The following is a 16,074-nucleotide window of genomic DNA, read 5'->3' on the forward strand; positions in this document are numbered from 1 at the left end:
TTGTAACTGTGAACAGCACTTCTCTAATGGATCAATTAATAATAAGAAATAAAATAATTTATTTTGCTTTTACTTGTTCCTTTTTCTATGTTTTCCCTTTCTTTATGTAGATCTAAGTTTCTGACCTATGTGATTTTCTTTCTCTCTTAAGAACATGTTTTAACATTTCTTCTAGGGCACTTCTGTGGGCAATGAATTCTCAGTTTTTGCTTGCCTCAGAAAAATCTTTATTTCTCCTTCACTTTATTATTATTAATTATTATTATTATTATTATTTTTTAAGTAAACTCTATGCCCAACATGGGGCTTGAACCTAACCCTGAGATCAAAAGTCACACGCTCCACTGATTGAGCCAGCCAGGCACCCCTCCTTCACTTTATAAAATAATTTTGCTGGATGTAGAATTCTAGGTTTTTTTCTTTCAACACTTGAAATATTTCACCCCACTCTCTTCTTGAATGCAGTGATTTCTGATGATAAGTATGCCATAAATCCTATCCTCATTGTTTTATAAGTAAAAGGTATCCTCCTCCACTCCTGCAACCTTATTCCAGCTTCTTTCAAGTTTCTGCAGCTTGCATTGGATATTTGTAGATTTTTTGTTACTTAACCTGCTTGATATTCTCTAAACTTCCTGGATCTAGATCTGTGGTTTGGTGTCTGTCATTAATTTTGGGAAATTCTTGGCTATTATTACTTAAAATATTTCCTCTGCTCTGTTCTCTCTTCTTCTGGTATTCCAATTTTGTGTATGTTAGACCTTTTGAAATTGCTCCAGGGTTCTTGGGTATTCTGTCTCATCTTTTTTATTCTTTTTCCTCCTGCACTTTAATTTGAGAAGTTTCTATGGACATATTGTCAAGCTCACTGATTCTGTCCTTGGCTGTGTCCAGTCTACTTATGAATCCATCAAAGATGTTCTTCATTTCTGTTACAGTGTCTTTGTAACAGTTCCTTTTGATTCTTTCTTAGAGTTTTCAGCTCTGCTTCCAATGTTTTATTGTTTTTATATGTTGTCTACTTTTATCACGAGCTCCCTTAACCTATTCATCATAGTATTTTAAACTCATTATAATTAAATCTGTGCCACAGCTGATTTTGATGCTCACTTTGTCTTTTCAGAATCTATTTTTTCTTTACTATTATCATGCTTTGTAATTTTTTGTTGTTGTTGAAAGTCAGACATGATGTTTCTGGTAGTAGACACAGAAGTAAATAGAACTTTAGTGTGTTAGTCTAAGACTTGGGCTGTGTTTAATGTTTGCTATAGCCATAAGTGCCAGAGGTTTTGATTTCCTTTAGTGTCTTTGTTTTTCTTTCCCTTTTATCATTGAGTTTCCCTAAGAACTCCTTAAATAACATCCATGTCTTGTAACTCTCTCAGTTAATCTAGTATTATACTGGAACCCTGTTGATGTGGTGGGAGGTGTGGAGACGGGGATGAGTTCTATAATCATATGGTTAAATCTCCTCTGTCTCTAGTCTGTGAGACAGGAAACATAGCAAGAGGGCTACAGTTGAGTAACTTCCTTTCCCCCACATCTGTAAAGCTCTGGTAAAGTCTTTTCCCTTTCCAAGAAGGTCTGTGTTGTTGAGAATGCTCCGGGTGTATATAACAATTATTATTTTGTCACTCTTTTTTCCAAAAACACAAGGGTTTTTCTTGGCTTTTCACTATTGATCTCATTCATCTTTGAGTCTCTATCAGCTAACACAGCCAACACTGAGTGAATAATGTATACATCTGTAGTACAAATAAATCAGTGAATAAAGGTTACATCCATAAAGATAGTTTAGAATAAAAAGTAGAAGGTATTTGCATCTCAACACTGGTGAGTGCACTCAAAATGCAGGGCAATTTAAAATTTATATTCATTAAACAGAGGTAAAAATGTTAATTTTTGCTAATTTATAAAATGGGAAAATAGTGGTGCTTTGCACAGTTCTTTCAGGCTGGCCCTCCCTCTGGTCTGGCTCCAGAGGCTCTGCTTCCACTCCTTCCTGCTCACAACATTCTACTGTATTCCCTCTTCTTGGTCAGTAGTTTCTAGTCCTGGTGACCTTGAACCTCTCCCTTTCCATCTTAATCCTGGGTCCTTTCCATTTCTGCATCACTGGCCAAATTCATATCTAATTCCTTATTAATTCCTGTTCTCCATCTCATTGAGGCTTTCTTTTTAAAGTATTTTAAAATGTATTTAATATATGGTAGAGATTTTACATACCTCCATGCATGTTAAACCTACTTAGGTCATTTATAATGAAGGCTAAAACAACTAGGGATACAATGCCCTGTGGAAATCTCATAAATTAAAGTAGCTAAAACTGAAGTATTAAAATCCTACCAGTTCATGAATGTTTTCAGATCTCCTAGCCTGGGGGAAGGAGAAAATTGAATTGAATTAAATTAAATTAGAGTTACACTTTTTACTCTCTCCTGAGTAAGTGGCAGAAATGATGTTTTTGCAGAGATGAATAGAAGAACAACACGAAGCCTTAGTAAATTCTTCTCTTTATTTGAACGACTGCATACCAGGTGACTTCTCTGGTGATCTCTGTTAGAACAAGACAGGGCTGCGTAATAAAGCTCCCACGTGCTGTTATGGACTCAAATAATTGAGTCACAACCAAAGGAAAGTGACACTTACCAAAATGCATTTGTTTTAGACAACAAAGACAATGAGAAATCCAGGTGTTGAGTCACTAAGAAAAATGCACACATACACAAACACAACAAAATCCAAAACTATTTTCATTTTTTAATGTTATCCTTTATATTTTAAGAAGTTGATGTTTTTCTTCTATAGTTTTACATTGCACTCTTATTAGTGTACAATTGCAAACTTGTATTTTGTTGGGTTCAGCACTGATGAAATGATTCTATCATTTAATTCTATTTGTCCCTAGGATATAATATGAGACCACTGAAGGTCATTAATAGGACATAATGTAATGAGATCAAAGGGACACCAATCTCACTTGGTGGATGGCTCCTTAAAAGAAAACCTGAGGAGACAGCATGCCCTCACTCATTGTCGCACCCAAAGACCAGTTTCCTGACTATACTGGCATTATTAATATTCTATTTCTTTTCATTAAGCAGTGACACAGTGAGTATTTGGATACTGTCTATGTTACAACGAGAATAACAAAAGAAGGACTGCTACCATGGAAACCTACCTGATGGCCTTTGTGGCGAGCTTCTTGCTACTTGAATGCAAGCAAACTCCATACAACAAAGAGCCGATCAATGTTAGGCATAAAGCTTCTATGCAAGAGCACTGATTATTAACTTTAATGAATGCCTTCAACATTGCAATCCAAGGCAGCATTATTCTTGTCCAACCTCATTATTAGATAAGCACAGGGGAACTTGCATTAAGATATACTTTGGATTGCAAAGCAAGAACCAATTTAGGGCCATCTCCCACTATTTGTCTCTTGTAAAAACAAGCTATATAGCTAGTTTAAAGATGGATGCACTTAGAAATAAACTATTAAAAGCAAACTAAAAAGCTGGACTGTTGCCAGCTACATTTCAATAGATCAACCTCACTTAATTTGTATGTGTCAGATATTTCTTCCTCTACACAGTGCTTTCCTCAGAGGAAAATTCATTCAGAGGCTTGGAGCATACAATGTTTTAAATATAGCTGTATTTTCTGTGTGGTTATTTTACAGAAGGATTTATTTGGTCACGTTCAGGCAATATCCCTATTAACCCAATATGCTATTAAAATCCAGATTTTTCATAATTTAATAATTTTGGGGAGTATACACAGCCAAAATTTTAATTGAGTTAACAAAATGGAATAAAAAATTAAGTTAACAAAATTGATGGTAATGGGGCAGGCATATTACTAATAGTTTTCTTTCTTTTGGAAAACCACTTTAATCCTCTTCAATGTCAATTAAGAGGTTATCTCTAATGCTAGACTGTATTTGAGATCCTGGTTAGTACTCTATTCTTTTCTATCTGTGTTCACCTGAGCGCCACTTTCCAATTTTGCTCTAGAAATCTTCATTCAAAAATGGAACAGCAAATGTGGACAAAGAAAGAAAGTGGGAGAATTGATAAGCTAATATTTCTGAAAAATTTATTTTTAACTTTGACGGGAAACTTGTTCAGAACTACAAATATATATGTTTTGACAAATACTCCAATTCTCCTTTATTTTTAAAGGTGTGAAATTCATCTGGGAAGAGTTGCAATGGCCATTGTGTTGGAAAGACATCCACATTACTGTCCTGCCCTAGTTCTTACCATCTTTGACCCTCATGGATTCCTGGTTTTGAAAGTATTCATCATTCATTCATTTATTCCTTCAAAATTTACTGGGCCCCAGTTATGCACCAGGCACTGTCTCAGGTGTTGGGGATAATTTGGAGAATGTCTTAGTAGTTCCTGCCCACAAGCTTATAGTCCAGTGGTGGTGCAGGGGTGAGGTTTAAAAATAATGCTGTAAGTGCTATGATGGGGTGATTAGGGATGCCATGGGAATACTTGAAAGGGGCACCTAACACCAACCAGAGTGTCAGGGATGGTTTCCTGGGTGAAGTGACATCTGATCTGAGACTCAAAGATAGATGGTAAGTGGAGGTAAGTCCTGGAAGCAAATGGTCCCCACAGAGAGAAGGAGTGAGTGAGACCAAGTTCAAGGAAATACAAGAAGTTTAGTAGAACTGGTATATGGAGTTCTGGGGAGGAGGCAGAGCTCACTTCAAAGGGATTTGTGTGCCATGAAATTTTATGATAGTGCAGCATTATTTTGTGGTATCAAATCTAACCAGGCTTCCCTGTGCCCCGAAATCTTTACACTTCCCTCTAAGCTCTTTCTCCCTTTAACTATACATCCACACTTCCATCTTTAGCCAAAAAGCTGGAAACAACCCCAAAATGTCCATCAATTGATGAATGGATAAACCAATTGTACTTTATCTGTACAATGGAATGTTATTTGGCTATAAAAAGGAATGTAGTGCTAATACATGCTACAACATGGATGAATCTTAAAAACATCATGCTGAGCAAAAACAGCCAGACACAAAAGGCCACATATTGTATGGTTCCATTTATATGAAATATCCAGAACAGGCAAATCCATATAGACAGAAAGTAGAGTAGTCATTTCTAGAGGCTGGAGGGAGGGGAGAGTAGGGAGTGACTGCTTAAAAGGTACAGGGATTCTTTTGGGGTTGATAAAAATGTTCTGGAATTAATAATAGTGATGGTTGTACAACCTCATGAATATTCTTAAAACCACTGGATTGTATATAAATTATATGTCTATAAAAATCCAACAAGTTACAGGTGCAGATGAAACAAGTTTGGCAATATATCGATAATTACTGAAGTTAGGTGATGGGTAGTAGGGGTTTATTGTATCAGTCCATCTTAAAAAAAGCAAAACAAGCAAACCAAAAAACGCTTTCATGTGACAAAGACAATAGAAGCCAAGAGATAACAACTCACCCAGCTTGTTGTCACCAAACATTAATGTTTGCTTACAGTCTCTTCTTATTCATTCATTTTTGTGTTTAACACATGCTTTGAGCCAAACATTTTGCTAGGAGATGGGGATATTGCAATGAACACAAGAGGCATAACTCCTACCCTCAGAACTTTGCCATTGGAAGGAAAGCCAGACAATAGAGTGACAGGTGGGGGAAGGACATTGTGTGAATGTCTTGAGGCATGAGAGAACACGGTGTGTCTGAAGGATGGAAAGAAGTCAAGTACGACTGAAGGGTAGAGGGCGAGCAAGCAAGGGCAGGAGATGAGGTGGCATAGTTAGGCAGCGGTGAAGTTATACAGGGCCTCTGAGGCCGCTAAGGGTTTCAGCACTGAAAAGCTCTCCAGATGCTGTCTCTTCTTCAAGGCCAGTTCTTTTTCATCTGTGTAGGCAGGAAATCAAAGTATCAAGAAGAATTGAGAAGTCACTGTTCTTTCCCTCAACAGTGGCTCAGGCATGAGCAAAGATGTCTTCTCTGCTAAGGATGATAATCAGTGTGCCTGGTTGCTTTCTGTTATTTATTGCTCAAAACAACAGGATGTCATGGTAGGTATGGGAGAGAGGGAGAATCATATGGATGGTGAACCCAGACAAGAGAGGTATCTGCCATCAAAGAATGCTATTGAATGTGGCTCTCTTCCTACTGGGTGGGATGGGGAATGTGACACTGCACCTTTGGCAGTGATTCCTGTAGCCCCTGAGAAACACCATGTTCTTCTTCAGTGAAGCTCCCTCGAGCTTCAAGGCCATCTGTCACAGGTCCTATTTGACATCTCCCGTAGCCCAGCTGTGCATGTTGCTATTCTGACTGAGCCGTCCCTGTAGAGCCTCTGGTCATACACAGGCGGGTGTACAGACTTGGGTAATGGTGTCCCCTGTCACCCACACAATGCCCACTTATGAGGGTTACACCTGGTCCCTGTTAGCTTATTTCTGAACCCAGCTAGCTGAGACTTGGACGAATATTTCTAATGGTTGTGAAAAAAAGATGTTATAACGGCACTATCACAGAAGAGAAGGAAGTTGTACATGACATCAGGAGAAGTAGTACCACTTTATCCTGGATGTCCAACATGAGGTACCGCTGCTCATCGCCCTCTCTGGAGAACAGAACTAAGCTCCCTGAGGCCAGCTCATTTCCCTCTGGAGGGAGAGGGTCTTAGACCCAGAAGCTCTTGCCAGCCACCCTTCCTAGGCATGGAGTCATGGCATTCACAAGAATACCTCTAATGTAACCATAAGATGTGATGCTTATATTGGGAAGGGCCTAGATGCCAATACGATGTGTAGCACGTGGCTGGTGGTCTTACCAAGGAGGCCAGTGTGACTGACTTTAGAATGCAGATGTCACAGCCCCGGAGCCAACTACAGTAAAATTAAGATTACCAGTCCTCTGATTGCAATTATAGCATCTGGCTACCCCTTTGACCTTCCAGCAGATGTGGATTAGCAGGTAGAATTCCAGTGAGTTTGGCCTGCTGGCCATCGCAAATGCCTTTAAATGGGCTGCTGGCAGATACACAGCACTTTTCTGTACGAGTTAGTTCACCCGTACAGGTTGGCCCTGGCAGAGGACACATCTTGTTAGTCTTATCTCCCTGGAACATGCCGTCTTAAAAAGACACCTGTCCTCGTCTGACAGGAAGGCAAATAGCACTATTTAGCATCGTACTCAAGTTAGTTATTTTTTGATAATACGTTTTCTGAAATTCTCTGCATATGTTTGGTTTAAAGTTTATACATTCGGTTGGGCATTCTGTGTGACAAAGGGAGGCTAAGGGTGATATGTTTATGGAAGGGACTTGGCCTGATGTGATGGTGTTTGGCTGACTGACAATTTCATGTGAGCTGTTAGCTCCTCTGGGGCCTGATTGGAGCTGCACATAGTACTAATGGCAATTCCTGGATTTCTCAAGAGGCTGGCAAGACTTTATGAATGAACTGTCACTTCTTTCTTGCGGTCTTCCAGCAGAGCTAGGAAATACAGCTAATCCAAGCCTTCGAACTCCATTTTCCCTCTCATCCAATGTGTTTTCAGCAGAAGAGCACAGGGCTTAAACAACTCACTATAGTTGCAAAACAATTTGTGTATTTGTACCTGTAAATTTATGCATTGTCTTAATTTATGTAAGATTTTTGTGTGTATTTCTCAGCTTTTAAGGATGACTTACACATCTTTTTTTTCTACTGTTATGTGAGACTATCACAGCCCAAGGATACGTCATGGCATAAGGAAAAATAAAAGTGTTACCCAAAAAGAAAAAAAAGAACCCAAAACAGGAAAAAACAAACTATTGAAGGGTTGTAGGTAGGAAGATGGACATGATCAGATTTGCATTTTAAAACACTGTGCCCATGAGGTGGAGAGGGGACAGGAGACAGTGTGAGAAAGGGAGTGAAGAGGGTTTGAGTGTGGGCAGGGTTAGATCACCAGGGCCTGCCAAGGAGAACATGAGGAGGATACCAGACAGAGCATGGCATCATGGGAAATGGGCAAACCAACCAACCAACCAACCAATCAATCAAAGGAACACACACAAAACAGATTCAGAGAAGGATGTTGTAGAGAGGTAAAATAAAAGTAGTTCTGGTGGGAAGAGGAAAGGTAGAATTGAGCTCATTCTGATTGGAGGAGGGCAAGCTGTGGACAGCTCCAAGTGCACTGAACTTCTTTGCCTGTGATTTGCCCTCTTGTTTCCAGGCCATCTCCTTTCTCTGCCTGACACACTTTTACCCTGGCCCTTTGTATGGCTAACACTTACTCACCCTCAAGGGCCAGCTCCCATGTCACTTCTTTTGGAGGCCTTTCTTGACCCTATGAGTCTGGGTTAGGGAAAGTTCCTCTGGAATTTCAGAGCCTTCTGTATTTCTACTATTATAAACAGCCCGTATCAACTGTAAGGTAATTACTTTTTTATTTTTTTGTATCCTACAATAGACTGTCAGCTCCTTGAGGGCAGAGCTGAAGCTTAATACATTGTTTACCACCTGTACCTAGCACAATACCTGACACACGGCAGGGACACAAACACTTGTTTGAGAGAGTTAATGAATCTTGTCCTGAGTCTACATTGACCCAATCTTTCAGATTAAGGGAGAATTAAAATGTTATAATAACAATCAAGCTAGTTCATTGTCTTTGAAAATTACTAGGAAAATGGGTCTACTTAAATGTATAAAGCCAAAGTTTTGCATGGTTATTTTAGACTAATTTTCTTTTGCCATTTCCTTTATATCTCAATCAAAAGGTCATTTTGGCTGCAGATTTCTTTTCGCTCTTATGGCATAAACTCAAATCTGGTACTGGGGCGCCTGGGTGGTGCAGTTGGTTAGGCATCTGACTCTTGGTTTCTGCTCAGGGCATGATCTCAGGGGTTGTGGGATTGAGCCCCATGTCACTTAAGACTCTCTCTCCCTCTCCATTTGCCCTCCCACCCCCTCCCCATGTGCACTCATTCATGCTCTCTCTCTCTAAAAATAAATAAATAAATCTTTAAAAAAAACCCTCAAATCTTGTATAAATATGTCCTCATCTGAATTGTTTATTTTCAATCAATGTTTATTTTGTGCCTCAGGGGAGACCAAAAATGCTGGGTGCTGTGGGAGACACAAATGTCTGCAGGCTGTGGAAACCCTCTGCTAAAGGTGAGACTGAGCAGGCTAATGGTCACTGTGAAGATGTTCATATAATCCCCTCCTGCAGCCACCAGAGAACATGTTCTGAACCTTCAAAATGCTTCCATACTCTCAAAGACACAGAGAAGGCTCACTTCAGGGAAATGAAGAGGCTATAATTTGGCTAATAAATGGATCTTTCCTCTACTTGAAATGTTTTTATTTCATGACCTGGATCACCTCCCATACATGGAATGCCACTCTGGCAAGGAGTGCAGTCTGTGTGGTTCTTTCTAGAAGTCTATCAGCTTCAGTTGGCAATTTAAGTGAACCAGGCAGGTGGGAGAAGAGACAAGCTGAAATTCAATATTAGAAGAATGGGTGGTAGGAACATTGTAAACTACTTTATATGGTTACCATTGAGCTAAGTGTAAGGTAGGTGTGTGTGTATGTATATATATAATTTAAATTTTCCGTACTTTATCTGCTTGCTTTTAAAACTCATACACTGTCACAGTTTCTCTTATTAAGCAATCTATCTTAAGAATATTTTCTGACATTTTGATTGATGTGATGTCAAAAGGAAATGTGTTTGTATTAACCCTTAGAAAACTGTAGATAAGAAAGCTCTCTTTATTTTCTTTAAGACCAATTCAACTGCTGACTTTTCTCTTGCTCTAGATAGTGAAGGGAGAGGGTCTGGGGGGCAGGCTTTGAAAAAAAAATCAACCAAATAACCACATAACAACAACTGCTTTGACCTGTACCTCTAAAACAAATAATACATTATATGTTAAAAATAAGAAGATAGTAGGAAGGGAAAAATGAAGAGGGGGAAATCGGAGGGGGAGACGAACCATGAGAGACTATGGACTCTGAGAAACAAACTGAGGGTTTTAGAGGGGAGGGGGGTTGGGGGATGGGTTAGCCCGGTGATGGGTATTAAAGAGGGCACAAACTGCATGGAGCACTGGGTGTTATACACAAACAATGAATCATGGAACACTACATCAAAAACTAATGATGTAATATATGGTGATTAACATAACATAATAAAATAAAATTTAAAAAACAACAACAACAACTGCTTTTTAACTCCTTAGATGGAAATGAACAGGGCACTACAGCCAGAGAAGGCCTCCCTGAGAAAGAGATAGTTGAGTTGAGAACTGAAGAATGAATAGAGTTTGGAATTAATAATTGTGGGGGCATGACTGAGGGGAGGTTGGGTAGAGGTATGAGGAAGATGAAAGCTTTGAACTTAGAAGAGACAGATTGCTTTTAACCATTAGAGAGAAGGTCAGTGTGGCTGGAGCTAGCAAGCAAAGAGGGCAAAGGAGGACAAGGAGGCTAGAGAGGTCAGTGGGGTCAAATGAGGCAGGTCCTTGAAGCCATGCAAAGAAACTTTGGACTTTATTCCTAGAAGCAATGGGAAGTCATCCATACTTTCTGAGCAAGGGAGTGACATGGTCAGTGTGCTTTTAAAGTATCACCCAAGGATCCGGCAGATAGACAGGGATGGTTGGGGGGAGAATGCCAGTTCTGTGTGTGGTTCAGGAGAGGGATAACAGAAGCTGGGGCATGGTGTTGGCAGTGGAGAAGGAGCAAAGGGCAAAGATTCTTCAAGTACTTGGAAGTATAGAAGCCAGAAATTGGTGAAAGACTGTCTGTAAAATGCCCCAGAAAGATGGGTTGTGGGTGTCCCATAGATTTCTGGCATGAACACCTGGGTGGATGGCAATGCCCAGGGAATACAGGCTTGGGGTACAGTTGGGAAAGCAGGTACTGCCTGAGCTTGGTGTGCAATTGCAAGCATGAGAAGCTTATGAGTAAGTATCAGCAGAGAGCACTGAGCTGAGGATCTGGGATGGAAGAAATTTCAAACACAGAGCTGATGGGTTTACTTAGAGATAGTAGGTAGTAAGAGAAGAGGACCTCGGTTAAGAAGGTGGGTCCCAAGTTGAGTATTCTCACCACAATAAAATTTAAAAAGTTAATAAATAAAAAAAGAAGAAAACCGAGGGCTGGGCTCCAAAGTACTCCAGCATGGGGGTTTGGGTAGAGTGGGAAGAGCCTGCAGATGATGCTATGAGGGATCATTTTGAGAACGGGGAGGGAAATTGGGAGATTGTGACATCATCCAAGTCTGAGAAGACAGTGATTTAGGAAGGGGCTAATTTAGTATCAAAACTGCTGAAATATCAATGGAGGAGAGGTTTACAAAGCATTCAATGACTTCAGCAAAATAGAAGTCACTGGTAACATCAACGAAGGTTTTGCTAAAGTAATGCAGCTTAACTCCCATTGGAGTGTGTTCATAATGATAACAGTACACACTCCGGGCTCAGGCTTTACATCCACTAAAGATTAATGCTATGTTAATCATCACAACAACCCCATGAGGCAGGTGCTCTTATTACGTCATTCTACAGATGAGGAAGTGAAGGCACAGAGAGGTGGCGCGACTTGCCCAAAGTCATATTGTAGAAGAAGAACCCAAGCTCATTGGCTCGCGAGTCATTTTTTAGTCCTGTCTCTTAAATGTGCAAACAGGACTAGAGGCAAGGTAGACAACCCTGCAGAGAAGCTCGGCTGTGAGTAGGGAGACAGTGCAGTAGCTAGATGTAAAAAGGGGTGGTTCCAGAAGGGTAATTTATGTTTAAGGTGGGATTAAGATGGAGAGTGTTCTAGTATTTATTGGAAGGACCTGTCAGTGGGACTGAAGTTCCAGGAGAATGGAATGATGATGGATGAAGAGCTGGAGCAGGGAGGAGCCAGACTGCAGAGGGATGGACCCCTGTTGGAAAGTGTAGAAATTCCTCCCCTATTGTCATAAGAAGGGAGTGGGTACAGTAAGAATGTGTGCAGGAAGAAATGGAAAGAGTTCCTGTTTAAAGTCTTTTAGAGTCTCCGTGAAATACAAGGTCAGGCCATCTGCTGAGAGAGGACTAGGGAGCGTGAGCTGGAAGTGGAGGCAGGACTGGCAGAGCTGGTAGAGGAAATGCAAAGTAAAATTGCAAAGTAACATCGAGGACACAAGCAGCATCAAACTGGTGATTCCAGAAGACTACAGGGAAAAGAAGTGGTCATGTTGGTATGGATGTTGTGCTGGGAAGTGTGGGGTCACAACCACATAGAAGATGATTTTGGGGCAGGGGGCATGGTTAACAGCATATGGGGAATTCTAGTTCTTTATGTGCTCCCAGCAAGTCTGAGAACCAGCTGTTGGGGGTAGGAGAAGACGAAACTCAGAATAATAAATACTGGGAACTGAGATGGATTATACACACAAGCCTTTTTTGTCCAGATGCAGATCTAAGAAACTGATTTAATCAACACCCAAGTGGGCACTCTGAGGGGCTGAGTGCAAGCCATACGCTCAGTTGGCAAGCCCTCCATTGTCCAGAAGATGAGAAAACAACAACTCATCTCAACAACGTGTTTGTAAAAATAAGCAGATCAGAATAATGGGAAAGCAATGACATTCTTGGCTCTCAGGGGAAAAGCAGAGCTTGGGAAATAACTTAATGTTCGAACTGTAAGAAATTTTCAGAAAACTCTTTAGCATTCTTAATAGGTTGTGAGGGGACACAAAGCCCATGAAGCAGGACCAGAATCCATAAGAAGAGCAGAGGATAAAATGAAAATAAGGGTTGTGGGGACAAGGGAGAGAAAGAAATGGGACTTTCCCATATACTCCTCAGACAGTCAGGATTTTTGTGGTGGGAGGAAGGAAAGACACGATCATTTCCCGAGGGCCCCATGTGCTTGTTAGTCCTCACAGCAATTCTGTGGTGCAAGCGTTACTCCTTTTTTATTTATTTTATTTTATTTTTATTATTATGTTATGTTAATCACCATACATTACATCATTAGTTTTTCATGTAGTGTTCCATGATTCATTGTTTGCGTATAACACCCAGTGCCTGGCAATGGGTATTAAAGAGGGCACGTTCTGCATGGAGCACTGGGCATTACTTCCTTTTTAAAGGTGGTAAAAATTAGGCTCAGAGAGGATAAGTGATCTGCTCAAAGCAAGGGAAGAGGGAACTGAACAAAAGATGGTGTGACTTCAAGGATCTGGACCTCCCAGAACAGGCACAAGAGGTTAATGAGGGAAGAAACATGGAGAAAGGGGCTGGGGTTAAGTTACTTTATGTCTGAGTATTCTTAGCATATAAATAGAACAACAATGGCTACAGGACTACATGCCAATTATGTGGCAGGTGTTTTACACACATTTTTCTTTCTTTCTTCCCCCATTTTTTTTTAAGAGAGAGAGAGCGTGGGGGTGGGGGGAGTGGCAGAGGGAGAGAGAGAATCTTAAGAATCTTAAGCAGGCACCACGTTCAGCGTGGAGCCTGATAACAGGGCTGGATCTCACCACCCTAAGATCGTGACCTGAACAGAAATCAAGAGTCGGACACTTAACCAACTGAGCCACCCAGAAGCCCCTACACCCATTTTTCTGATTCTCACAGTAATCCTTCCTAAGTATCATGACCCTCTTTTTTTTTCAGATGTGGAAATTGAGGCCAACAGAGACTAAGTGATTTGTCCAAGTGTGTAAGTATTCTACTGCTGCTATAATGCATTGCTACAAACTTTGTGGCTGAAAACAACACACATTTATCTTACAATTCTGTAGGTTAGAAGTCCAACTTAGGGGGCTATAGTCAAGATGTTGGCAGGGCTGTGTTCTTTCTGGATCTGTCTCTTTGACTTCTCTAGCTGCTAGAAGCAGCCCACATTATTTGGCTCATCTTTCCCTTCCACTATCTTTAAAGCTGGCAGCAATGGTTTGGGTCCCTTTCCTATAATATCCAGACGACCCCTTTCTCACAGTCCCGCTCCCCTCTAACCACATTGGGAAAACCAGATGATCAGCTTGGGCCCACTTGGATAATGCAGGCTAACCTCCCCACCCCAAGGTCTTTACTGTAATCACATCTTCAAAGTCCTTTTTGTCATGTGAGGTGACATATTCACAAATCCTGGAGATTAGGATGTGGACATTTCTGGGACCATTATTCTGCCCACCATATCAAATTAAAAAGGTATTGAAGGGCTGAGCCCAGAGTTTAACTTAGATTTGGTCAAAATTAAGTAGGAAATCCTATTGGCTCTATCTTCAAAATATATCCAGAATCCTTCTAGTTCTCACACTGCCATTTCTACCACCTTGGTCGAAGCCATACCACTGCCTACCAGAAGGGATTACTTCTATAGCCTTGTAATTATTCTCCTGCTCCATCCTTGCCTCCAGTCCATTCTCAACATAGTAGCCAAAGTGATCCTTTACAAATGTCTCAGATTATGTCAGTTTTCTGTTCAAAACCTTCCAATAACTCTTGATTTCAGTATGAACTAAGGACACAGTCTTTACATACCCTACGAGGCCTACATAATCCTTCCTCCACTCCAGGGGTCTCCGGTCACTCTCCCCTCGCTCAGCTCCAACACCTGGGCCTTCTGCCTGCATTGAACACACCAGGATTATTGCCGGAGTCTTGAGTGGGAGGGGGCTCTGTATTTTTGTTCTGCTTCCTCCTCCAGTACCTTGAAGTAGAATGGGAGGGCATAGCCTGGTTCTGGGATGTCTCTATCCTGGCCGGGGATCTGGGAGGGGAAATGGGAGGAAGATGAATATCTCCGGACTTCACTGCCCATGGCTGTGCAAGTGGTTTCTCCTTTTCCTCTGCTAATACCTACTCTCCACTGATAAATGCTATGAGGCTGGTGTTTAGATGCCTACTTTTGCATGCGGTGCATATGTGTGAGGTTTGTAGGGATCTCTGAAGGGCTTCTCTACTTCAGAGGTTCCATATGTGGGAGACGGACTGGCTCCTGCTCATGGCAGTATGCTACAATCTCTTGCTGTTTGGAAACCCTTGCCCAGGGGCTGGCCTTCTTGGGTGGGCCACCATTAAGACAGCCCCGAGTCCAGTGCTCTCCCTCAATGTCAAACCAGATCCACAAGAAACTCACCCATCTTTGCCACATACAAATGATGTGGTCATAGTCTGCCCTACAGCTGCCCCTCCCTCCACCCTGTCACATCCGTCCAATGCTCTTTTCCTTGCTCAGGCAGGAGGCAAATAAAAGTTAAGTCTCTTCCTAAGTTAGATTCCTGTCTTATACCTGGTATTTACCAAGGATTCTCTTGGAGACTCTTATACTTGGCTTTGGTGAATGTGGGGAGGCACTTCCTTCCCCAGTGGTTCCCCTAGACCCCAATTCAAGACTGCAAAGACCCTCTCCTTCTTCCTAGCCAGGCTGAGGAAAGAAGGTTAGGAAGATGGGCATGGCAAAGTGTGGATGGCTTTGGTCATGTGTAAGGGAACAGAGTGTTTGGGCTGTCTTTTATAAGCCCCCAAAAAGGCACCTCTCTTCAGAATGTGAGGCATATGCCGCATTACTCTTTCAACTTGGTCCCTGTTCTCCACTGCCAGGAAATCAGGAAAACTTTCACGCACTGTTACAGATGTAAAAGTTATCAGCATAGGCAGTTATGATAGAGTGAAAGGTTCAAGTTGAACAGAGGAAAATGTCATCTGCTGGTCAGAGAACAACTACATGTTGGCCAGTTTTGCTTAACTGGTGGAAGAAGCATACAATTAAGTAGGGGGACTTTACATGTGGTCTAAAATTTCCCTTTTTTTTAGTGAAGAGGGTGTAAATTTTATGCTAAAAATTTTACTTGTTCATGGCTAAAAATTCTTTCCAAGACTTAAATTTGAGTACAATCTTATTTTTAAGATTTTTTTCTTGTGTTTTAAGAAACAATGTTTGTTTCCAGCACAAACTTGAGGAAATAAAGAAAAGTTTCAATAAGAAAGCAAAAAAATAATCTGCAATTGCATAGCTAATTTATAAAGTTTGGTGGAGATAGAACTCTGATTTAGAGAAGTTTAAGACTATACCATGAAAGAAAGATCACACTTC

The 16,074-nt window shown here is 41.0% G+C and overlaps 1 protein-coding gene across 6 annotated transcripts in view; it reads right to left on the bottom strand.

Moving 5' to 3' along the window:
* AIG1 (androgen induced 1) overlaps positions 1 to 16,074 on the bottom strand; it is a 285,599-nt gene that overhangs the window by 74,811 nt on the left and 194,714 nt on the right. Inside the window, exon 5 of one of the 6 annotated variants that reach the window (XM_032407764.1) lies at positions 13,537 to 14,605. The exons of the other annotated variants lie outside the window; for them this stretch is intronic. Coding sequence (XP_032263655.1) covers positions 14,530 to 14,605 — 76 coding nt within the window. The 3' untranslated portion in view covers positions 13,537 to 14,529. Of the gene's footprint in view, positions 1 to 13,536; positions 14,606 to 16,074 lie in introns of those variants that run through there. 6 annotated transcript variants of the gene reach the window in all.

The sequence above is a fragment of the Phoca vitulina genome, unplaced genomic scaffold (assembly GCF_004348235.1).
Source record: "Phoca vitulina isolate PV1807 unplaced genomic scaffold, GSC_HSeal_1.0 scaffold9, whole genome shotgun sequence".
Taxonomy (NCBI): Eukaryota; Metazoa; Chordata; class Mammalia; order Carnivora; family Phocidae; genus Phoca; species Phoca vitulina.